Source organism: Berghia stephanieae, chromosome 1, assembly GCF_034508935.2.
Source record: "Berghia stephanieae isolate SIO BIC M18660-M18661 chromosome 1, UCSD_Bste_1.3, whole genome shotgun sequence".
NCBI classification, from domain to species: Eukaryota; Metazoa; Mollusca; class Gastropoda; order Nudibranchia; family Aeolidiidae; genus Berghia; species Berghia stephanieae.
In genome coordinates, this window is record NC_088360.1 from 94,431,446 (window position 1) to 94,458,042 (window position 26,597).

The window sequence follows — 26,597 nt, forward strand, 5'->3', positions numbered from 1 at the left end:
TGGAAATATAGGTATACGAACAAAACGGAAAGACGTGACAAGCATTTCTGTATCACAAAGGTCTGACGGATCAGAGGCAACAGACACCATAGAAAAATGCAACAAAATATTACATAAGCAATACCAAAGTCTCTTTACGATAATAGAAGATAAAACATTGTCACTCAGCCATAAACATTCCAATCTACATTAACAATTTTTAAAAAACAACAGATACTCAACCAAGCTTTATCACATCGACTAATTTCACCTGCCATTCGCAAGAATAAACACATACAAATACAGCTCGAACAATACGCGAGTGCAACAAACTACCATATTATGTCATAATAGACATCACAGACCCCACATCATTTCAAAGTGTTTTCCACATACACAAAAGCCCCTGGATGATTGAATGACTGGAGCGACATGATAAGTGTGGTGTGCTATGATAGATAATATTGATGTGTATAAGATTGATGGGCACGATGTGCCTTTTGCATCTTATGGACTTGAACTTGAATCACAGCTAAGGATTCCCAATCAGCGTTGGGGGCAGGAAATAAATCATTTCACCCGGGATCAATCTAGATTCTTTTTCGTGGAAGCGAGTGCTCTACCAACTAAGTTTTCATGATCATTTCTTCTTCTACTTCTTCTTCTTCTTCTTCTTCTTCTTCTTCTTCTTCTTCTTCTTCTTCTTCTTCTTCTTCTTCTTCTTCTTCTTCTTCTTCTTCTTCTTCTTCTTCTTCTTCTTTCCCCTATTCGACAGATATTATTTTGGCACTAAACTTCCCAATCTGGCTTTTTTGTATACCCTACATGTTAAAACAACGGACAACAATGCGATATACCTTCGAAACGAAACTATGATTTCCGAATGCAATCTTGGCAGTATTTTGATAGTTTCGAACTTTTCCTTACATTATGACTTTTTTGTTTCACGCACTGAGGAAATGTACTTAAATGTTGCTGCTCGAAACTCGAAGAAATAAATAATAGTTTGAAATTTAATGTAAGCTTCAATTTAATTACAAAAACAGATCAAATGAACGCTTCGGGTTTCCCCTTTATCAACAAAACAGGATGAATGAAACACCACAGATGAATGAGATGATGTGGTAGTGGCGTAGTTAAGATGAACAAGCATTCATCTGTGGCCTGTAGTGTTTCATTCATCCTGTTTTGTTGATAAAGGGGAAACCCGAAAGGTTCATTTGATCTGTTTTTGTAATTAAATTGAAGCTTACATTCAATTTCACATTATTATTTATCACACTGAGGAAAGGAAAGCAGTGATGGAACTTATGATAACGATAAAGAGAGAATTCAAAATTCGTGGGACCGAAGCGCTATTCAATATATATATATATATATATATATATATATATATATATATATATATATATATATATATATATATATATATATACATATTCAATACAACTGGATCAAGGCTGAAAAAGGCAACGCACTGAGTTACACAAAATGGAGAGGGGAGAGTTTTGTTTTTTTTTCTTGCACCCGATATATTCCAACTTCTAAATGAACAAACAACTGTTGGCACAAGTCTTGTATCTTTGAGTATAGATTCAATTTTCATTATCTACAGCGTCTGGTTATAATACCGCCTTGAAGCGACGGGCTACATATTTAGTATGCTTGTCACATATAAAGAGAACCCACCTGAAATTTTGTCTGCAAGGAATGAGCGACCAATTAGCTGTGAGAAAGCTTCCAAAGAAAGGTGACCTCAGTAATTGTAATAATAAAGGAATCACTTTTCTCTCTATAACAGGAAAGGTTTTCAACCGTATTATTCTAGAGAGAATTAAGAAAGCAACAAATGGTAAACTGCGGGACGAACAGGCACGTTTTCGGAAAATCCGTTCAACCACCGACCATATATTGCCTCTCTGCGAGTCATAGTGGAAAAGTATACAGAATGAAACTTTCCTTTATTGTCAACTTTCTGGATTACGAGAAGGCTTTCGACAGTATTGACAGAGCAACATTGTGGAAAATTCTGGCACAATATGGAATCCCTGAAAAGTTGGGAAACCTCATCAAGGAAATGTAGTATGAAGGAACAAGTTGCAGGGTTGTACATGAAGATCAGCTTACTGATAGCTTTGAAATTAAGACTGGTATCAAGCTGGGATGCTTGCTCTCACCATTCCTGTTCATCCTTGCCATTCATTGGCTAATGAAGGAAACCTCCAAAGGACAAAAGAAATGGCAAACAGTGGACCCCCAGGACACAGTTGGATGATCTGGATTTTGCAGATGATCTGGCTCTTCTGCCTCACACCCAGGATGCAAGCAAAAAACACAATTACAAACAACCTCTCGAAATCCATTGGTTTGAAAATTCACCATGCAAAGTCAAAGGTCTTAAGGATAGGAACGCATCAAAGGGGGCAGATCAAAGTAAAAGGTCAGGAACTTGGAGGTATAGATACTTTCTGCTATCTCGGGAGTATAATTGGCTAGGATGGAGGCACGGAAGCAGAGGTGAAAGCACGGATAGGAAAGGCACAGGCTGCATTCACATCTTTGAACAGAGTTTAGAGAAAAAGATATCTCCCTTCGACTAAAGCTAAGAATTTTCAACTCAAACATGAAGTCAGTCCTACTATATGGATGTGAAACTTGGAACGCATTGCAGGCATGTATAATGAGGATTCAGATTTTCGTAAACATGTGCATGCTTAAGCTACTCATAATAAAATGGATGGACATGATTAAGGACGAAGACGTATGGAAAAGAACACAGCAGAACCAGTGGGAGAGGAAATAGGAAGAAGATGATGGAGGTGGATTGGACACACCCTAAGAAAGAATGACCCCACTATAACAAAGAAAATATTGGACTGGAACCCCCAGGGCAGAAGATCAAGGCGAAGAGTTAAAGAAGCTGATATACAGAGAAGTGATAAGATAAAAAAAAGTTAGCTCAAGACAGAGAGGAACGGAAACTGTTTGTCTGTGGCCTATATCCAGGGTGAAAAAGGCAATGGTCTGGAAAGCTAAAGAGATAGCAGATTGTGGGGATTAGAAGACCTTAGCAGCCTCGGTCAGATACCCACTCCCAGCTATGAGTTATTTATTTTTATTTTGTTGTTGTTGTTGTTTGTTTATTTTAGGGGGGGGGGGGGGTTACGACACTTTTAGGTCCAGTCATCGCCAGTAAATGAAAGTTGAAAGGGGGAAGTTTCAGATATGAGGATAAAGCACCCAAGAAAAAGTAAGTCAAAGGAGACTGGTTCAATTAGGGCACAGAAGATTCCACGAACAATCCATCAAACCGGCTATTCTGACATTACCTGAAAGTCCCGAAAGGATTCCGCTGTGAAGAGTACACCCAAATGCTTACAAGGTACAATATATTCAAAACTAAAAACAATAAAAGTTTCATTACAGAGATGATCTGCAAGGGAGGGGGGGGGGGGGGGGGGGGGGGGGGGGGGGGGGGGGGGGGGGGGGGGGGGGAATGCCATCTCTCAAAAAGGAACTATAAATTTGTCTGCACTTCTCACAGCTTAGGATTCCCATCAGGACCAGGAGAAATCAAGAGCAATCTCAATCTAGAAAAAAAAAGGACAGTTTGTTTGTTTGTTTTTAAGGGTTTTACAGCGCTTTCCACACTTTTTGGTCATATCAGCGCCAGTGAAAAGAAAGAAAAGGGGGTAGTAAAAAGTTGTAGAATTATAAATTAAAGCACCTAAGAAAAAGTAAGACAAAGGGGAATTGGTTCAAATAGGGAACAGATGTAGATTCCAAGACCATACCACCATCAGTATACTTAGTTTGAGTTCACCTAAATGTCTCATCCTGACACAAGCAACTCTAACTATACGTTATACTGTTTCCCTCCCAGCTAGGGTATCCGGCCAGGGCTAAGACAAAACCAAGTAATCTCATTCCAAGATAAAGCATAAAACATGTTGGAAAACAGATAGAGAGGGATGGAAATAAGTGCCACCCTGCCCACTATGGGAGGTCAAGAGAGAGAGAGAAAGAAAGAGAGAGAGAGAGAGAGAGAGAGAGAGAGAGAGAGAGAGAGAGAGAGAGAGAGAGAGAGAGAGAGAGAGATGTTTTTTGTTTGCTTTTAAGGGTTTTGCGGCGCTTGCAACACATTAAGGTCATAGCAGTGCCAGTAAAAAGGAAGAAAATTGGATAGTAAAAACATTCTAGATGTACAATCAAAAGGACTTGAGGTAAAAGTAAGACAAGGGGAAATGGTTCAAAAAGGGAACATGCAGATTCCAAGAGCACTCTATCAATGTACTTAGTTTGAGATCAGCTAAAATCAATCAAGGTTCCCACTAAGAGGAATACACTCAAATGTTTACAAATCATTTTTTAAGAATAAAAAAAATAACAATAGATAAGAGAGACGATTTACAAGTAAATAAAATATCATCTCCAAAAACTATAACTATACATTCGACTGTTTCCCTCCCAGCCAAGGACTCCGGCCAGGATCAGGACAAATCTCATTCTAAGACAAAGCAGAAAGAAATTGGAAAACAGATACAGGGGGATAGAAGACAAGCAAGTACCTCCCTGCCCACTATGGTCGGTCGGAGACCCCAACCAGAGAGAGAGAGAGAAGAGAGAGAGAGAGAGAGAGAGAGAGAGAGAGAGAGAGAGAGAGAGAGAGAGAGAGAGAGAGAGGAGAGAGAGAGAGACCCATCCACCCACCATGAGAGGTAAGAAGACCCATCATCAATGTACTTGGTTTGAGGTCGTTTTGTTTTGTTCGTTTTAAAGGATTCTACGGCCCATGCGACACATTTACGTCATTTCAGCACTAAAAAAAAAAAAAAAATGGAATACACTCTAGCACGGTTTCCTCGAGCCCATTCGATTGTCTCGAATTTTTTCATTATTATTCTTTGTTATCATTCTATTCCTTCCTCCAACTAATTTTTTACCTCGAACACGACTTCCTCGCACTAAATTTCACCCAGCCAACGTAAAGGGTTTTTTTTTTTTTTTTTTTTTTTTTTTTTTGTATGCGTCCGATGATTTGATTTACTATGACATTGAGAGTTACGCACGAGTGTATCTCCCTACACTGCATGTGCGTGTGTGTACACAATATGATACACACTCAGACACACACACACCAACCCATCACAGACTATCGTTTTTTTTTTTCGCATAACCGACACCGCTCTGCTTATTTTTATCACTTCGCCATTCGTTCTGATTTCAATGCCACGCGCCAGTAAATGAATGCTGAAATACAGTACCCCTTCCCCCTTCAACACACACACACACACACACACACACACACACACACACACACACCAACCCATTGTCACATGTCATGTATATAGTTATCTCCCTCAACATATCAATAATGTAAATAAATAATAAAGTAGACTACCCTTTATTCATTCTCAAGCGGAGATTTGTCTTAGGGTCTATTCCAAGGAAAGACTGGAATAACTCAGGTGTCAGCCGCAGCTCCTCATCGCAAATTGAGATAGAGAGAGGTGGCTTGCTTCGGGCCACATAACGCGGTGAATATTCGAACTAGGTATATTTCGAGTACGAAGCAATAATTATCCCGCTGAGCTACACTGCCCCCACCCCCAACCTCTCCTCTCCATCAAGTCGTTTTTGGCAAGGCACAGTTTCCTCCAAACTTTTTGCATGTCCCGAGGAGTTCGAGGAAACCGTGCTGGAGTGTAGTCAAAAGATTCTGGATTTACAATCAAAGCACCTAAGAAAAAGTAAGACAAAGGAGAAGTGGTTCAAATAGGGAAGTGTAGATTCCAAGAGCATACCATCAATTCATTGTCATGTACTTAGCTTGAGATCACCTTTAAGTCTCATCCAGACACCAGCACAGGATCCCACTAAGAGGAACACACTCAAATGTTTACAAAATATTTGTTAAAATAGAAGAAAAAAAAACAAAACAACAGTACAGAACAGAAAAATAATTTCCCAAAACTATAACTATACAGTCGACTGTTTCCCTCCCAGCCTGGGTCAGGACAAACCTAAGTAATCTCAAGACAAAAACAGAAAGCAATTGGAAAACAGATACAGGGGGATAGAAGACAACAAGTACCTCCTTGCCCACTATGGGAGGTCGGAAGCCCCACCCAGACAGAATATATAACTAACAGAATTGCATATAACAGAGAGGTGATTTATAAGGGAATAAACATCTCCCAAAACTAATACTTTAACATACAAGGGCCAGGACAAAACCAAGCAATCCCATTCCAAGACAAAGACAAAGTAACTCAGAAAACAAAAGGGGATAGAAGCACAGCAAGTGACCTCGTGTCCATCACGAGAGGTCAAAATGTTTTGTTTTTGTTTTTGTTTTTTAAGGGTTTTACGGCGCTTGCAACACATTTAGGTTATATCAGCGCCAGTAAAAAGGAAGAAAATGGGATAGTAAAAAGTTCTAGAATTACAATTGAAGCATCCAAGAGAAAGTAAGACATAGGGGAACTGGGAACAAATAGGGATCAGATGTAGATTCCAAGAGCATACCACCAATGTACTTAGTTTGAGATCACCTATATCTAAGTCTCAGTCTCATCCGGACACAAGAACAAAATCCAACAAAGAGGAACACACTCAAATGCTTACATTATACATTAAAAAATAACAAATATACTAATACATAACAGAGAGATGATTTACAAGGAAAAAAATATCATCTCCCAAAACAATAACTATGCATTTGACTGTTTCCCTCCCAGCTAGAACTCCGGCCAGGGTCGGGACAAAACCGAGCAATCTCACACCAAGACAAAGACAGAAAGCAAGTTGGAAAACAGATATAAGGGGATAGAAGACACGGTAAGTACCTCCCTGCCCACTGTGGAGGTAGGGAACCCCACCCAGACTGCCCACTATGGGAGGCCAAGAACCCCACCCAGGAGAGGTCAAAGGACCCCACCCAAGCTCCCAGCTGAAAGCCAGCAGACAATAAATATAGCTGTTTAAAATAACAATAAAGTGATATTATTACGAGTCAGAGGTATAAAAATGAACAACACTAACATAAAAAAGGATTTAATTTTGTTATATCACACTTTATTTCAAACTTCCTACTGGTTTATTCAGTATAGATCTACAGAGCAAACCATAAAAACAATATCTAAAATGAAGATAATGTATTGACAATGATAATAATAATTACAGTTGAAAATTAAAAAAAAAAACAAAACAAACTTTTTAGCGTTGACTCTCGGTGCGGTCTGTAGAGAAAAGGACAGTTTGGTTATGGACACTTTTTTGTAAGTGCCTAGAAACAGGAAAATGATTCAAAAGGCACCAGGGCAATAACAGAACGTTTACCCAACTGCTCCAACCCTTTGGACAAAGCTGAGAACCTGTCTTTTTTTTTTTTTTTTGGGGGGGGGGAGGTTTCTATTTTTTTATTTTAAAAAAATACATATTATGAACAAATCTGTTCAATATGGAAGAAAAAAAGCAAGGATCTTTTAAAAATGCTAACCTCATAGTTCAGTATCTGTAACAGTCTTGGTGGGTCATTAGCTCACAAGAAAGAATAAGATAAAGGGGATATGTTCGAGGGGAGACCAGAACTTCTCAGCACATCTCACAAACACAGTTATTAACCAGTCCTATACAGACGTTGACCTAGGAATATTATTAAAAGGCAGACACTTTGGTGGTCTCTAATACAAATCATCCAGAGAGATGATTTACAAAATATAAATTTATGTATCAAAACCAGATTAATTGCATATTGAAAAGAGCCTTCCAGTAGTCACACTGCTTATGAATGAAACGAAGGAGAATTTGTTTACATAAGAATCTAAAAAAAAAGAAGAAATTAACAAATCTTTGTATCTTTCTTAGCTGTTCTGTTAGCATAACTAAATTATTGTCTAAAACAGCTTAAAATCTAAAAACATTCCGCTAATCATTTCAAGATCTAAATAAATATGCATTAAATATCAACCAATATGCAAGTAGATACTACTTATAATGTTACGAAAACTTCAAATTTACTAAACACAATTCAATCATAATTATTACCAACATTATACAAACATTATCATTATCAGTGTGATATTGGAGATAAAATCAAAAAGAGTCTCCGATAATTCAAACAGACCAAAAATTCAATAAACCTCAAAATAATCCATTTGAATTTAGAAACACAGAAAACCAAAAAATATTTTCTATTTAATTATTACAATAAATGTTAGAAGATTAGGGCATATTTTCCCTTCAATTTTCTTTAGATTTTCAAAGACAAATATTCTGAAATTTTTCACATCCAATTTGAAGTTGATCCCCCCCCCCCCCCCCCCCCTCTCCTTCCCCCTTTATCATCCCAACCACCTACATAAATTATTCCCACCCAAAAATTAGCGAAGCCCAACTTAAAGAGAAATCATATGCAATTTACAATGCACATGGTTTTCTTATCTTACAAGGGCAGAGAACTATCAACGACTGGTGATACATATCCCCCCCCCCCCCCCCCCCCCCTATGAATTGATAACAATCCAATAATCTAATGAACTAAATGATTATAAAAAAGTGTAGATCTTTTAATGACAACAATGATAGTGAAAGAAGGATATGGTTAATGAAAAGGGTAAAGAAAAGGTGAATATGAGTGGGAAATTATTTCCAGTCTTGACAAGGGTCTACCATGCCAACTAATAGGGACGATTTTTGCTGATGAACATGAGCAACCACAAATGCGCAATCACGCGCACTAATCCACTTACACATACACAGACTCCCACACATGCACCTTCGCAAACACACAAGAGGCATGCAATGATAAAGTTACATATTGATGAATTTGATCATGATCCTTTTTCTCTCTCTTCAAAATGTTCCTATTTTCAACCAAAAAACAAGAAGTTTTTATTGACATAATAATCCCTTCCCATTTTATTTCCAGCCATTCTTCCCGAGATTATATATACAATTAATTCTTTCAGATTTCCCCTCCCCTCCACCCCCAATAAATTGAAGGAAAAGCTACTTGAAATTTAAAATGTAATAACCAGATGATACATCCCTTCATTCATGAATTTTAATGTCAATGTAAACCCCACAATGGCACTCAACTTTCCACCTTTACATCCAATCTACCTACACTGACATAACACTTTTTTCCCTGGGCCAGAAAAAAAAATACTTCAGGAATCAATGTAATAGGATGACTCGCATCTTGTCACGGTCTTAAGATGGAGGTCATCTGGATTTAATCCATCGATGTATAAAGTAAGAATCTTCCCAAGCAAAGGGGGAGAAAGTGTTTTCTCAGAGTACAGCAGTGTTCTTCAACCATTCAAGATAGTGATTAAAGTGTAAAATAAAGTTAGAAAGACGGTATTAGTTCACCACATGATTCAACAACAAATAAATGATGTCTTTAGAGACTTTCTATTGTACATCGGAATGCAGGCATCTAAACAACTATCTACAAAGGGCGTCAAAACGACTGGAACTCAAGAACTGAACCACAACAATAACCATGATGTATTTAAAACGTGGGACTAATGACGAGATTTTCGAAAGTTTGAAAAAACAAAAAAACAAATGATTTCATAATTTTCTTTTTTTTATATCATGATCAAGAGTATGAACACTTCATAAAATTCAATGACAACATCACAATCATTGTTCATTTTATAATCTTTCTAAGTGGTTCGTTATCATGTAAACTATCTAGAAAAATAAAATATGTACTTTTGCAACAACACACTGAATCAATTACATAATGTTTGTAATCAATTATAGACAACGGTAATATCTATTTATAGTACATGTCATTTCCAGCTCTTTTGATTTCTTCAAAAGATAATAGAAAAATATTTATAAGATGAAAAACAATATTCAGTTAAATCCAATTTAAATAATTTAGTGGGTAAGCATGCAGGTGAAATGATAAGAAAAAAAACGTAAGAGGATATTAAAAATAAAATACATATGAAAGAAAACTGAAAATTCCTGAGTAAATACTCCACACGCGAGATGTATGACAAACAGTTCAGGGCTAACTAAATATGCACAACAAACAAATCCTTTACAAATTCTACACATCTGAGGCTACTATGAATAGGCGGTTAACTACTATCTAAACATATAAGTATTTGCATTTTATCATCAACTGCAAACTTTTTCTTACTCACATAATTTATACAATCTGACGTCATATATGTTCGGTTTTAGTTTTCTTTTCATCCATTCAACATAAGGCCAATAATGGACTTAGTCAGATCTCAGTTTTACTCCCTTATCTGTAGTTTAAAATGTTAGAAAAATGCCTGGAGCCATCGAATGATATTATTCATTGACTAAATTGGAGGGGGATGGGGTGAAGGAACAAACAAACCCACGGTCCAATTTAGAATTTGAATATCAGATCATCAAAGAGAAGATGTTTACCACTTACATGTTCTACATGCTCACTGCATGTCATTAAATTCTCTTTTAAAAAAATCAAAAAAAGCTTAACAACGTCCTATAATAATAATAATAATAATAATAATAATAATAATAATAATAATAATAATAATAATAATAATAATAATAAACTAGATAGTAAACTTGATTCAAGCCATGCCCCAATGTATAGAATTTCAATACAAATTTGACAATTTCGTCATTAAGTTTAAAGGAAAAAAAATGAAACGGGAAAAAAAAAACCATAACAAAAGAAAGTGAACTGATAAATGCCCTGATTGGAATGAGAGTAAATTCTTATCTTGATTGACATACAAAGACATGTTATGAAAATGAATCTTTACATTGCTTTTTTTTAATGGGGATATCACAGATATTCAGTATGAAATTCATGTTTGCATCCTTGATTGAGCATCTACAAAATCAACTTCCTCATTTCACGCACATTTTCGTTCTCATGCAAAACTAAAAATCTAGTTCCATCAAATTAATAGTATTTATGACATTTAAATTTGTTTGTTTTTGTTTTTAAGGGTTTTACGGCGCTTGCAACACATTTAGGTTATATCAGCGCCAGTAAAAAGGAAGAAAATGGGATAGTAAAAAGTTCTAGAATTAGATTTGAAGCACCCAAGAGAAAGTAAGACAAAGGGGAACTGGGAACAAATAGGGATCAGATGTAGATTCCAAGAGCATACCACCCATGTACTTAGTTTGAGATCACCTATAAGTCTCATCCGGACACAAGAACAAAATCCGACAAAGAGGAACACACTCAAATGCTAACATTATACATTAAAAATAACACATATAATAATACATAACAGAGAGATGATTTACAAGGAAAATATTATCATCTCCCAAAACAATAACTATGCATTCGACTGTTTCCCTCCCAGGCAGGACTCCGACCAGAGCCAGGAAAAAAACCAAGTAATCTCATTCCAAGACAAAGACAGAAAGCATGTTGGAAAACAGACATAAGGGGATAGAAGACACAGTATGTACCTCCCTGCCCGCTATGGGAGGTCAGGATCCCCACCCATGACATTTAAATTTCAATATCTTTAAAACAATTGTCTCGTGGCCAGACCTGTTCAGTCAAAAGGCCCATTTATCATAATATATCAATTACAATGTATTGGCATCACTCATGAGCTTTCTAATGCATAACATTGTTTAAAATTCAGAGGCTTTATCATATTTCTTTGACAGGAGATTTTTGTAATTTAAAGTGGTTCAATAACCACAATACACAACATTTTGAAAAAAAAAGAATACATTGCAAATGAGTATGTGATCGATTGAAACCTGTGAAAGACATTATTCACAATCTAAAATAACAAAAGAAAATAAAACAATTATCAATAAACTTTTTTGTTTTCAATATAACACCTAGATGGGCTTTAAATTTGAGACCCACTGCCTCAATCTGATGTTATGACGGGGTGAAACATATTGCCGAAAAGTGACTTTAATGCAAAAGTGATAAGGAAAACCTTTCTTTTAAAAAAAAAAATTATTCAGAAATCAAATTATTTTGACCCCCCCCCCCCCCCCCCCCCCCCCCACAAGTTCATTCTCTTGAAGAATACAAATGTTTATATTTTTGACAACAATTAAATGTTCAGCATCAAGTTCACTTAATACCAGCAGTTTGAGGCAATGAGTTACATTCCAATTAATACTTGTTTTCACAAATTGCAACTGGATTGGACAGGTCACGAGACAATGTGCATTGTAACATTTTCATCAATACTTTATGCAGAGAATACTAATACAAGCATCTCTACTTCAATTTATTTAATCTAAAACAATAATACAATAATTTCAATATAATATGAAAATATAGCAGAACGTGTATACATACCATACTCTTGCCAATTAACAACATTCTTTTCTTAAGTTATGAAATTTAACAATATTCCTAAGAATTTTTATACAGAAAAAAATAAAATCTATGCCTTATAGCCACTAATGATGATCATATCCTGTCCGAAATTGATGAATATTATCTTTGGTTCCCAACATTTTAAAAAATGATTGAGATCTTTTTATGCCATATTAGAACCTGGTAACTGACGGATAAGGTTTTGAGATGTTATTTTAAAGTTATTTTATCAGCGCTGAGATTAAGAGTCTAAAAAAAACTACGACCAAGAGGTCTACTTTTGATCTCAGTTTTTAAGGCGCTTTTAGGTCATTCCAATGAATGCCAGTAAGACTAAGAAGAAAAGACCTCAAGAACAACAATATATCTTATTTTGAGTCCGAGCCATCCCAAAATCTTTCACACACAGGCACAGGCATAGTAATTTTGGCAGGTAAATTTACTTACTCACATACATTCCAAATTACTGGATAAATTAACAATTGCTTCATCTGGGGGCCTTTGTTATTCTTTGCAATCTTTTTATGTCGTGTGTTACTCAAACAAGTTGGAAAGAGAGGATACATTTTCTCCTGCAATTTATAACAACTGATGTAACACTTTCTTTAAAACAGTCTACTACAACAACTGTATTATCCATGAAAACCCATTAAAATATCTAACAATAATAAAATATCCGGTTCATTTTCAATTCTTTAAATAATTCCCACACACACTCCTCTAATTCTCTATTCATGCTTCTAAATCATCTTCAACAGATCGATTTGACACAATTACAAAATGAGGCAAGAATGTGAAAAAAAAACCCCCCCAAAAAAAAACAAACAAGAAAACCATACTTATAAACAATAATAATAATAATAATTTTATAATGTAAAAACCCAACATTTTTCACAGATTAGCTCATTTTCTGAATATTACGACAAATTTGGATGAGGTTTGTGATGATGTTTAAATATACAATGAATTAGAAAGACAAGCCGTATTCTGTTATATTATTCAGGGAAACCACGCCATTATCCCTTCATGCAAAATTTGTGACAACTTTACATTGCATAAAAGGTAAGTTATTGTATAATATATTTTTGAAAAATACTATTAACTTGATAAATGCAACATTTCTTGAATATTTAAAAACTTTTCATCTGTATCTTTTTACGTCTCGATTTCAAATGGTTCAATCTATATCAATGATTTTAAAACCACATAAAAATGTGCAGTGTGCTCAATGTCTCTTGTGTCTTATTTACTGAAAGATCACATCAGTACAACACCAAAAATAAAAAATGCTTCACTTCAATGAAAACAATTGAGTTATTGCAAAATATCTTTGATATAGTACTAACAAGAAGATTTCACCTCTCTTTTATTAATCGTAACCATTTAGTGGCAAGCATAACTTCGTCCAAATCATATTTTTGTCAATAATAATCTGGTTATAAAGCCATAACAGTGCTGTAATTCTGGTTTCGATGCAGTTCGGCTCGCATCACTTACTGCTCTTCTGTCCATGTAAATCCTTTTCCAATTGAACACTTACTGTATATCGATTTTCAATGCTGCATTAAAATAAAGCTCTGGCACAGAACTGAAATTGTTTTCCTTAACAAGTGTGAAGTATTTATATTTTACTTCACGCATACATAATGAAATATCTATGCTATACAGAGGTGCTCTTTAAATATTTCATATTATGCATTCAATGTGCATTATTTTTGATGTTGTATTTCCTCAATAATTTTAAGAGTTAGGGAGTATGTACAAGTTGGGGAATAAGCATTCCATTATCAACATAAAAATCGAAGTCTTGTTTTTCATTAACTTTTCCATTTTACATCTTTTTTTTTTAACATTAAAAATAATATTTAAAGTTGTTTTTTTTATTTATTCTTTTTTTTTTTTTTAATTTTTTTTAAACTTTTTTTTTTGTGTTTTTGCTTTTTATGATTTTTTTTTTCTTTCTTTCTTTCTTTCCTTTTTTTTTTTTTTTTTTTTTTTTTAAATATATATATCTTTGTAGTTTTTTTTTCCTTCTTTTTTTAGTTTTTTCTCTCTTTCATACTTTCTATTAGAAAATTGAGATAATAGCGGATATTGGGAGTGGGAGCATGCATTGCCTATTATATATTTTAAAAAATTAGATATTTCAGTCGCACTTAGAATATTACAGCAAACAGTAAGAAGAGAAAACATGGTGGAGAAAGAGAAGCAGAACTGATTACCACCACTAACCGATGACGTTTAATTTCTTAACGGAAATATGGTTCAAGGAATTACATCTAAATCCAACAAATTGGTGAACAGCCAACCTGTGCATGTCAATAAAATATATAAGAGTCACTTGGGAGGGACCCCATGATATTAAAACATGTCACAAAAAAATTTGAATTGGTTCGAAAAGGCTGCAATATTGATCTGCAATGACTAAAGGATTTGAAAGTCAATTTTGAAAATGATCAACGAATTGAAATGGCCTTCTCTGCAGACAAATGGGAAACGAGACTAGTGTTTCCACCCTTTTAAAAATTGGTTGAAGATCAGGCACTAAAGGAATTGGGACCTCTCTCCACAAAATCAATCATTAGAGAACATGATTTTTGGTAACTGAGATCTAGACCAAACAACTTGAGGAAGAAGAAGAAAGAGGAGTTCAACAAATCAAAGAGGGTGAAGTCCATGAGATTAGGAGCCGATAACCAAAACACTAAATCCTCCCAAAAATGTTTAATTTTCTAAACATCAGACCGAGAGAGATGGTTGATCTCACAGAGACAGACCTGACACAAAAGATAACATGATGAATGAGAGAAATAGTTATAATTAATTGAAATAATCTATGGAAGGACAAAAATAATGGGAGGATCATGTTCATAAACGAGAGAAATCAAATTTGTGCCCTAACCATCGCTGCCTTACCATGACTGTGTGATTCTAATGATTAAAAGAAAAATTTCACTGAAATGACTATGAGTTAACTGCCTTGAACCTGGTGTGCACATTTTGAGGAAAAGATAGGAATAGAAGAAAAAAAGATAGATAACAAAAATTGAGAAAGACTTCACCAAATTCATTCTGCTGTTGAATGAACTTATTGAAAAACATTTGGTTTCCAAATTTGGATTTAACCTAAATAACCTAGCTGCTCAATGAGAGAAAAAAAAGACAAGTGTAACTATGTTAGAATGTCAATAAAAGAAATGAATGACCTGCTTGAAAAATAGATCAAGGTGCTTTCTCCTGTGATAAGTTTTAGAAGGAAAGTAAGTCTACAATATATCTGGGCTAAGACATAGAAAATGCATTGGCACATCAAAGACTGTTTGCTTATAGGACCTGTCAGCACTTTCTATAAAAAATCAGATGTGTTTTTAAAACATCTATGACTATTGTTTTTTTTTTGTTTTTTTTTAAGGGTTTTACGGCGCTTGCAAACACATTGAGGTCATATCAGCGACAGTAAAAAGGAAGAAATTGGGATAGTTAAAAAGTGCCAAGAAAAAGTAAAACAAAGGTGAATTAGTTCAAATAGATTGGATTATATGAGCTCAAAAAAACCCCCACAAAAACAGAGAGAGAGAGAGAGAGAGAGAGAGAAAGAGAGAGAGAGAGAGAGAGAAAGAGAGAGAGAGAGAGAGAGAGAGGAGAGAAGAAAGAGAAGAGAGAGAGAGAGAGAGAGAGAGAGAGAGAGAGAGAGAGAGAGAGAGAGAGAGAGAGAGAGAGAGAGAGAGATCGTGTGTGAACTGAGACCAAGAGAGAAAGAACAAGGTATAAGGACGATATAAGAGAAAATACTCCAGGAAATTCCAGCGACAAAGTGTCTGTGCATCTAATCGGAGGCTACTCAGAAGTCCCCATTAAAACACAGACAAGGGCTGTACCAACCCTTTGGAAGAGATCACAAACTCTCTGAGATCAGTCTGGAGCAGGACCTGGGCTTGATATGGGGAAGTGGGTACGTTGTAAATAGCATTAAAGAGAAACAAGATGAAGGAAGAACTCTAGCACAGGAGGTTACATTCATTCATCAGACTGAACCCATTTCTTCACACTATTCATATCCCAGAATGTGCAAAGGAATGGAACAATAAATATACATCATACAATTTAACTAACCAAAGTGCATAGAGCAACTGTAGTTAGTAATGTATATAATCTTATCACAATACAATAATAATCAAATTGTACACCATGTTTTAATCATACTTCACTTCCACTTTTTTTTTTTTTTTTAACCGTTATTTATGGTTTTTTTTTCTCTTCATATTTTTAAAATATTAGATATTTCATTGTTAATTAAATCAAAGTTTTGAAAGCTAGAAAACTAAATATAAATCAAATTATGCTGTATTACTGCAATATTACAGATACAGATACTGCATTGATTCAATTAAGAAAAAAAAACAAAATTCAACTGATTAGCACCATTCTCTGAATTTGACTTCAGATGAGATCATAATGTTTACCAGTTGTCTAAATTGAATAAAGGAAATCACATTTTGTTTTAAAAAAAGAATGGTGAAGACGAAAGATGAAACATACATTTGTAAAATTAGGGTTTAAAAAGGTGTGAGGAGTAGATTATTTTTTTAGGATAAAGACGAAATGAATAACATTTCCCAACGGTTCGTTTTTCAAAATTTAACATATAAAAATCCAGATACATGGGGCAATGCTATTTCAAATGAAAAAAACAAAACAAACCCCAATATACAATGAAGTGTTTTAAAATTATTGTTCTTGATGTGAATGAGACTCTCAAACCTCCATTTTATACCAATAAATACTGTTATAGCCATGATGCACTGTCCATTCATGAATTCCTTTGGATGTCTTGCATACATTATGAAAAATAAAATGATAACATTTGCATTCAGATGTTAAATGAGTAATAAATACAACAGAGGCAATTGCATACTTCTTTGTATTCATCTCCATGAACTATCTTTTCAATGATATAACCATATGTTATCTTTCAACAGTGAGAATAATAAATACTTACTTACTACACATTTGAACTTGGTAAGATAATGTTATCATATCATTAATAGCTTCTATTTACAAAAAATCACATTATTTACAAAATCAATAGGATATTAAAGTTAAATTACATCTTTTTTTTTCTGGCACTGGTAAAATCTAAACTATACACAGTGAAAATATTGGTATATAATGAATGTAAATGAAAATATTATTTTTACAGTGAAAAGGAGATATGGCTGGTTTCCCTTGAATAGCGATTGTATATGTATGAAAGCATGTATTCTGATAGGTCGTTGTAGACCGTGTTTTAATGTAGTCTGTCGTAAATGACAGTCAAGTAAATAAAGTATCAAATTCATCATCTTTCCATCAAGTGAAAAAATCAAACACAGGTGGTCAAACAATTGGCAGTATAGGCGTTATCCATGGGTATAGATGAACATTATGGACCTTTGGGATTCATGTTACAATGTTTGGGTTCTCAGTGAAAACATGTTGAAAGTAAAAAGTCATCTACTGGGATTCACAGCCCCTGTTCATAAAAAAAAAAAAAAACAAAAACAAATACAATTTGAACATTTGAGGAGAAAAAAGAAAAAAATGTTATAATACAGCTGCCTTTAGTTTATAATTCATACAAAAGTTGATATTCTGAGTTGCAATAATTCTCCACGATTATTATCAATAAATATCAAACGTATCAAACAACGTACATTTGGATGAAACATGTGACGGTATGAAGTCAACAGACTTTACACACATACATTCCTTATCAACATTGTGCAATGTTATGGTTTGTAGCCATTTATTCTAAAACACAAAGGTCTCCATGATACCTTTTGTAAATGTTCTGTAATTGGACGGGGAAAATGACTTCGGAAAAAAGATTATATCACAAAAGAACAAACAAAACCATAATTTGAAAAATTATTTCTTTATGACATGATGGAGGTTCTTCCTGAAAAAAAGGAAACAAAACAAAACAAAAAAATTTAGAAACCATTAACAAACTTGACATTTACAAATGGGTTAAAGGTCTCTTTGCTTTGTCGGAATATGAAATGTGTGTAAGTTTATGACAACAAAGGCATTGCGATTAGTAATTCTATCATGACAAGTCTTTCTTTGAGATCAGTCTTCCATTTATTTTTAAATTCATCTCACCGTTTCAATATAAAATTATCCCCCCCCCCCCCCCCGGCCCATTTATCTAAATAACACCCTCTGAGGCTGTGATCCCAGTGCAGGCGGTAAAGGTCAACTACATATCTATAGTAAGCAACCATAGCACATCATCACTTCAACTAACATGAATTTATTATGTATAGCCATGACTTCATAGTCTAATCTCATACTTATCAATTTAAAGGTTTCTGAAAGAAAAGAAAAAAATAATTTCGCTACAAGTGTCCTTGGAAGTATTATTCCCTTCAGACTATACCTTATAAGCCTGGTAAAAGGAACAAATTGAATCTAGTTTACATGATATTCAAATGACAGAAGAATTTTAATAAATGTTTCACCAAGAATAAAGTCAAATCTGATCGAGAAAACTAAGCAGGGAGAAAACAAAGTCAAAATAGATGATAATATGTTAGGTTTACTTATTAAATTTGCTTTTAGTCGTGACAATGCCTACTGAAATTAAATTCGTGGATTACCACATTGGAACTTTATTTTGAACTTAGCGGATGAAAACACAAATAATGCATTTTTTTCACATTTTAAAACAAGAACACATAAGAGAAAAAAATTATAAATAAATAAATTCTACAAAATGCAGAATCCCATTCTAATTTGCAGACAGATGAAACAAATTTCTTAAAATTATGAGGGAAAAAGAACATCTTTTTCTGAGAAAAGGAATAACTACTAAATACCAAAATACCATGACCTAAGAATGATGATGCTTGGACAATAAGAGTATACAGAAACAAAATGAATAAAAACCTGTCCTTTTCCATGCCATAATTAGTATCTAGATGAGAAACTTGTGTCCATGAATTCTTGAATAAAAATGTGAAACCACTTTAGAAAACTTGGTTGTTGCTAGAAAATCAAAACCATGAGATGATGAATATGAACATGGGTGAAGTGGAGAGTTGAGTGTATCTTCAGCTGAGTGTGTTGTTAAATTGTCTATAAGAGTTGCGACTTCTTTCGTCTTTTCTTTTGGTTGATGATGGATGGCAAGGTATAAAATATATGTTTTTCCTTGTTTTAAAGCAAGTCTCAAGAATCGGCATCGAGCATTTCAAGAAAAAGTTTGTGCATCATTACTCGCCCATTCTTTTTCATGTCATACCAAAATTGTTTGGCAAGAAGTTTGATATGTGTGATTGGTGGCAACAGCAGGAAAAGCTGGCCTAATCTTCGGGAGTTGGGACCATAAACAGATTTGACACAGTCTGACAGAGCATCTTGAAGTTGGTCTTGAAGGACAGAAACACATTCTCCTACCTCTGCAACAATATCTGGAGACACATATAGAAAAGAAATATCAATGGTGATGTTATAGTTAGTGGTGGTGGAGGTGATGATGACGATGATGAAAATGAATAGGATGATTACGAATTGACTGAGGCAATGTTCTGCCAATTTCTGGGCATATGTTTTTTCTAAAATATGATAATAGCTAAATAGCTTCAATGATAAGTGAAAACTCTTATTGAGAAGATGTTACGATAAATCTAAAAGATGATGCTTACCAATGTTACATAAAACAATAGCCTTGAGAAGAATGTACTCCTCTCTGCTGACGTTCATGTGAGAAAATTTCTTGCAGAGTTTTCTGGTGAGAGAATCCAATTCTGTGGGTATATTGAGGGACTCCACCATATCTTCAGACACTTGCAAGTCCTCAGCAAAACAAATCATGCCTTTGTAAGGACAGGAGCGAAACACAAGGTTCAACATGAGAATTTCTAGCCATGAGTGCTGTAACAACATCATTTGATCCACTAAAGACAAACTGGAGAACCCTGGAAAATATAAAATGCCATAGGTATTAAAAAGTCAAACTTTCTTGCTGGATTGCAGGTACGCTATTGGTCAATAGGATTGGCATAATTGTTTTAAATTTAGACATATCTCACAAAGATTGCAGGTATGCTATTGGTAAATATGATTGGCATAATTGTTTTAAAATTAGACATTTCTCACCAAGATTGCGGTATGAAATTGAATCATCAGATTGGCAAAATCCTTAAAATGATCAATGAATCAAAATAAGATTCATTCATAGATTATTAATATATATTTCAAATGTGAAAAAATTAATATCATAAAGCTAAAAAATGTAATACCATACGAGTTGTCAACTAGTCTTTTGAGCTAGATACCACCCTAATGAGATACCACCCTTATGTAAAGCATAAGGAAATTTTTTACATGAATTTTGTAATGTATAATTTCATTGTGAGTGTTTGGGTGGGGGCATGGGGCATACATAAGATTAAGTGTGAAGAGCAATGATGAGGAACTTTTAAAAAAATCCATGTTAATCAATTGCTTTGCTGCAAAGTGATGAAGTGTTTGAGAATATATACCGGGTACTTGTTTAGCCCAGCTGATGGTCATGACTAACTCTCTGTCTGCAAGATCTGATGCCACGGCCATGAACTGTACGTCTGTGTCTACTTGTGTATCTGGACCAATTGTGAGAAGTTCCATCTGAGACTCCAAGCCCAGAAGCATGGACAGGATTTTATTGTCAGGCGCTGTGGATTGAAATTATAACATAAGTTAATAATGGTGATCTCCAAAAGGAATGTCTTAACACTGAACAGAGCATTTATGAAAAAGAGTCCTTGTCTATTTTTAAGCATTCACTTAAAACCTACCTTTTACGATTTGATAAGATCATAATATGAAAAGCGAGCAGGTTTTTGTCAGTGTATTTTTTATATTATTAATAGACAATGTAATTTAAGTGCTTTGAGCCTGATACTTTTGGAGTTATATCACTATACACGATTTCATTATTATCATCATTGTTAATCAAATGAAGTGCTCTCTCTCTCTCTCTCTCTCTCTCTCTCTCTCTCTCTCTCTCTCTCTCTAACATGACACAGTAAAACAGCAACGTTACCAGTTGTTATCTACTCTCCTTGTATTTCTACACCACAAATAATGTTATCACTTTTTAAAAGGGATGCTAAAACTATGAAACCACGAATGTTGGCTATTACATGCTGACAAATCAGCATTTACATAAGGTAAGTAGGCACGCGGCTTGGCCATGAACTCCTAATGGCCGGTAACATAAATGAGGCAGTGAGGAATATACAATGACCTAAGTTGATTAAATAAGGCGTCCCCAGGTAAATGGTCCAGTAGCTGGATAATTAATGTGACACAGTCAGCTGCAGCAAGAGACAATAGTCAAAATGGTAATTTATCATGTCTCTATACGCATTGGAATCCTCTCGAGTGTCCCGATAAATTATGGCCCCCGTGAACCAACCGAGCAAACGATGATACCTATTCAGCAGGGAATTCAACATAAGTTTAGAATAGACCAGAAATTTGTTTGTCAACCAGTGACGACTACCAGCAGGGTGCAATGAGTATGGGTCAACACACACACGCACAATTTTAAGAAAATGTATTGGAATAGGGAGGAAGAGAGGAAGGGAACCTTCTCTCGCAAACCCAAAAGCAGTGATAGACATCGGAAATACGTCAAAGGGAAACATTAGACTTCTTGTAGAACTAAAGCAGTGGGAATTGTAAGAATTGATACCAACAGTTTCTCTCTCTCTCTCTCTCTCGAACCCCACCCAGAGAGAGAGAGAGAGAGAGAGAGAGAGAGAGAGAGAGAGAGAGAGAGAGAGAGAGAGAGAGAGAGAGAGAGAGAGAGAGAGGCGCATGCTTAATCAAATTGCATTTGAAATAGGTACAGAAATAGCAAATAGGATTCTCCTCATTACTCATATTATGCTCCATGTTTTTTGTTTTGTTATGGTCATAATGACAGCGATGAGGAAGATGATATTATAATATTATTCTATTATGTCCATTATGCCCTCTTGACCCCGTCGACAAATCATTGCTTGAAGAGGAGGGGAAAGAAGAAATAAAAGACAAAAAAATGTTTGTTGCCCGTGAAGAATAAAAGCCCAGTTATAAACAATATAATGCAGTATTCAACATCTGCAATATTACCCATCATCTTACGTACACAGTAATTTGTTTTTCCTTCTTATAAGTAGTGTCGAGCGGAAGTCTCGATGATACCTCAAGTCATCGGCCACCAACACTCAAAACTTCCCGAACTCGATGACCAAGGAAAAGTCGGGAATTCCCGAGAAGTAGCACTTCAACTGAGCTTTGGATGGCTTTTTTGTATTAAAACTTAAAATACATTAAATAAATTCACTTTGTATAATAATAAAACATTGATACCTATAACCATTTTGATCTATTTACGACGTTTGTGTTTTGTTAGCTGTTTAAAATATGATATAACGTCAATACCCAATACCAATGACTAGGTATTGAATGAAAGCACCGATGACTAGAGCGATGCTCGAGACTTTTTTGAGTCTCGAGACTCAAAAAAGCATCGAGACGCAAAAAAGTCTCGAGCTTCGCTGGAATCATCGCCGGCGAGAGAGGGGTGAACAATGCAGATAGTACACATTGTTAGTAACGCGTGCGTCGCTCGCGCAGTATAGTCTCGAGACTTTCTAATTCAGAAAAGTGAGTGGAGCAGGCACTTATGTTGGTAACAACAAGATATGAAGTGAGTAGAAAAGTGCCAGAAGACAATAGAGAATAAAAAATTTTTTCGCGGCGGTGGCGGGGTTTGAACCTGCGACCTTATTGGTACGACAACTCCGCCTGGCAGGTGAGAGCGTGGCTCTACCGTGTGAGCTATCCACGAACACAAAAATATTCGTTTCAAACCCAAAGTCATTTCTAGATCCCTCTCTCACCCACTTCTTGAGATCGCCGATTCGTTCGCCACCATCGCGAAGTAATTTTGACCAGCAGTTAAGCTCAATAGCCAATATTCTCATCACAAACATATAACATAGAAACGATTGAGACATTGAGTATGCTCCGGTGTATGGGGTGAATTTCTAATTCAGAAAAGTGAGTGGAGCAGGCACTTATGTTGGTAACAACAAGATATGAAGTGAGTAGAAAAGTGCCAGAAGACAATAGAGAATAAAAAATTTTTTATTCTCTATTGTCTTCTGGCACTTTTCTACTCACTTCATATCTTGTTGTTACCAACATAAGTGCCTGCTCCACTCACTTTTCTGAATTAGAAATTCACCCCATACACCGGAGCATACTCAATGTCTCAATCGTTTCTATGTTATATGTTTGTGATGAGAATATTGGCTATTGAGCTTAACTGCTGGTCAAAATTACTTCGCGATGGTGGCGAACGAATCGGCGATCTCAAGAAGTGGGTGAGAGAGGGATCTAGAAATGACTTTGGGTTTGAAACGAATATTTTTGTGTTCGTGGATAGCTCACACGGTAGAGCCACGCTCTCACCTGCCAGGCGGAGTTGTCGTACCAATAAGGTCGCAGGTTCAAACCCCGCCACCGCCGCGAAAAAATTTTTTATTCTCTATTGTCTTCTGGCACTTTTCTACTCACTTCATATCTTGTTGTTACCAACATAAGTGCCTGCTCCACTCACTTTTCTGAATTAGAAATTCACCCCATACACCGGAGCATACTCAATGTCTCAATCGTTTCTATGTTATATGTTTGTGATGAGAATATTGGCTATTGAGCTTAACTGCTGGTCAAAATTACTTCGCGATGGTGGCGAACGAATCGGCGATCTCAAGAAGTGGGTGAGAGAGGGATCTAGAAATGACTTTGGGTTTGAAACGAATATTTTTGTGTTCGTGGATAGCTCACACGGTAGAGCCACGCTCTCACCTGCCAGGCGGAGTTGTCGTACCAATAAGGTCGCAGGTTCAAACCCCGCCACCGCCGCGAAAAAATTTTTTATTCTCTATTGTCTTCTGGCACTTTTCTACTCACTTCATATCTTGTTGTTACCGACATAAGTGCCTGCTCCACTCACTTTTCTGAATTAGAAATTCACCCCATACACCGGAGCATACTCAATGTCTCAATCGTTTCTATGTTATATGTTTGTGATGAGAATATTGGCTATTGAGCTTAACTGCTGGTCAAAATTACTTCGCGATGGTGGCGAACGAATCGGCGATCTCAAGAAGTGGGTGAGAGAGGGATCTAGAAATGACTTTGGGTTTGAAACGAATATTTTTGTGTTCGTGGATAGCTCACACGGTAGAGCCACGCTCTCACCTGCCAGGCGGAGTTGTCGTACCAATAAGGTCGCAGGTTCAAACCCCGCCACCGCCGCGAAAAAATTTTTTATTCTCTATTGTCTTCTGGCACTTTTCTACTCACTTCATATCTTGTAGTCTCGAGACTCGGGACTCAATACGAGAAGCATCGACGACCAAGATTCTCGAGACGAGAAAAGCATCGAGAACTAAGTGGAGGTCGGGAAGTTCTCAGTCGTCGATGACCTGACTTCTTAAAACCTAAAGCATCGTTGACCTTTTGGTGACCCGGATGCCCTCCCCTACTTATAAGTTATACAAGAACACAGGCAAACAACCAATTAAACTTTGACCGACATATATACAGTTCCTTGTATCGACACAACACATTCAGTTTGTTTTGTCGTCACCTCGTTCGTATATTATTTTTAGTAGTAACAACCACTTATCTCTTTTTTTTTTAAAGTTTTAAGTCGAAGCGTATACTTTTGGCGACACACGAGTTTTTATTCATGGTCTCCAATAATAAGTAACTAGGACTATTATTACACTTCAGGAAGTCTAGTTTTCAAGCCTATATCTCTGATTAACAACCAATATGGTAAACTGGAGATAGGTCCTACATTATCGACAACATAAATTCATATTGGCACTATTCTTATATTACCAAGAGGTTGACAGATTTTGGAAAGAAAGAAAAAATAAAAAAGAAAAGAAAGAAAAAAAGCCGAGATAAAAGCATAACATTGCCAAGAAGGAAACTATTCGTTTCTTAATTCGACTAAGTTTCGTTTCGAAAAGCTGTGAGCGGAATAACTCCAATACTTATTGATTCAGCATAAAAGTCCCAGTGGTGGTTAATCTCTCTGAAATCGATCTGGAACTCGCGATTTCGTCGATTTGTCAAACTTGAAAATTCTTCTTGTTACCATCGTCATCACTGGTTACTTGTTAACAACAAAGTAAACTTAGTTATAGTTTAACTTCATAATACCATGAGACCCGAATTCCAGACTATGCCAGAAAACTGACAATGTTGAAATTCAATACAAGTCCGACAACGTGTTGGACACAGACTATCTTATCTGGCACTGGTTGGACTCCATTACACAAGCACCATTCCATCATTCCTACTCTATTAAAAGCCCGTCGCAGACGCATCCTAGGTTTGGCAGGCCAGGCGGTTAATACAAGAAGTGAGTGGATATGAACATTAATGTTCGGACGAGTCATTTCATAGCATGGCAATTGGAGTTTGAGAGAAGTATGGAAGTTGTTGTGCAGGATCGATAATGCAATAATAATGAATTCTACTCGGTAAGGTGGGGAGTGTAAAGTATATGGATACGGAATCATCGGACAGGAGAATCCATTAGTCAAATGAGGAAGAGCCCATCAATAAGTAGAAAGGGAGGTCGGCACGGCCTTCCTGTCAGCATCTATACACCGGAGGTAGTGGCGTAACAAACCACGTGTGACAATTCTATATGAGATTATGAGGATGGCGGTCGATATTAGCCACTCCAAAGCAGAACAATGCATTGAAGTCCAAGATGTGACTAACACAAAAAATGTGCTCATCACCTACTTTTAACAACTAATTGATGGAAGTGAGTTGGTTTCAGAAAGTATTAACGAGATGGATTGTTTAAACTGAAAATATAGATGAATGGTTCAAACGCCAGGGAATCATAACATGATTTTTGCAAACCACATTTTCGCTTAAGAATTCCAGACAGTATCTTTCTTTCACAAGACATAATATATTATTAATCCTCAGGATCTGGCGATCCTAAGGTAATCAACAGTCTACAGATATCAAATAGGTTTAACAAGAGTTAATCAATTGAAGGAAAAGCGATACGATTACAAACGGCTTAATGAATTAATAAAGGCCTAACGATAATGAGAAAATCCGGGATAACACCTTCAGTTTCATAAACAAGCTTACAACCATGACCATATACGGCAAACCGACAACGTTGAGCAACGCAGTGATTAGGAAAGCACAGTGTGTT

The 26,597-nt window shown here is 35.8% G+C and overlaps 1 protein-coding gene across 6 annotated transcripts in view; it reads right to left on the reverse strand.

Annotated features, from left to right (window-relative positions):
• Nucleotides 1–14,251: 14,251 nt before the first annotated feature.
• Nucleotides 14,252–26,597, reverse strand: part of LOC144962416 (estrogen-related receptor gamma-like) — an 86,934-nt gene continuing 74,588 nt past the window's right edge. For all 6 annotated transcript variants that reach the window (XM_078895346.1, XM_078895347.1, XM_078895344.1 and 3 more), the window contains 3 exons: nt 20,842–21,012; nt 20,002–20,274; nt 14,252–19,767 (listed from right to left, as the gene is read on the reverse strand). In XM_078895346.1, coding sequence (XP_078751472.1) covers nt 19,526–19,767; nt 20,002–20,274; nt 20,842–21,012 — 686 coding nt within the window. In that variant the 3' untranslated portion in view covers nt 14,252–19,525. The remainder of the gene's footprint in view (nt 19,768–20,001; nt 20,275–20,841; nt 21,013–26,597) is intronic.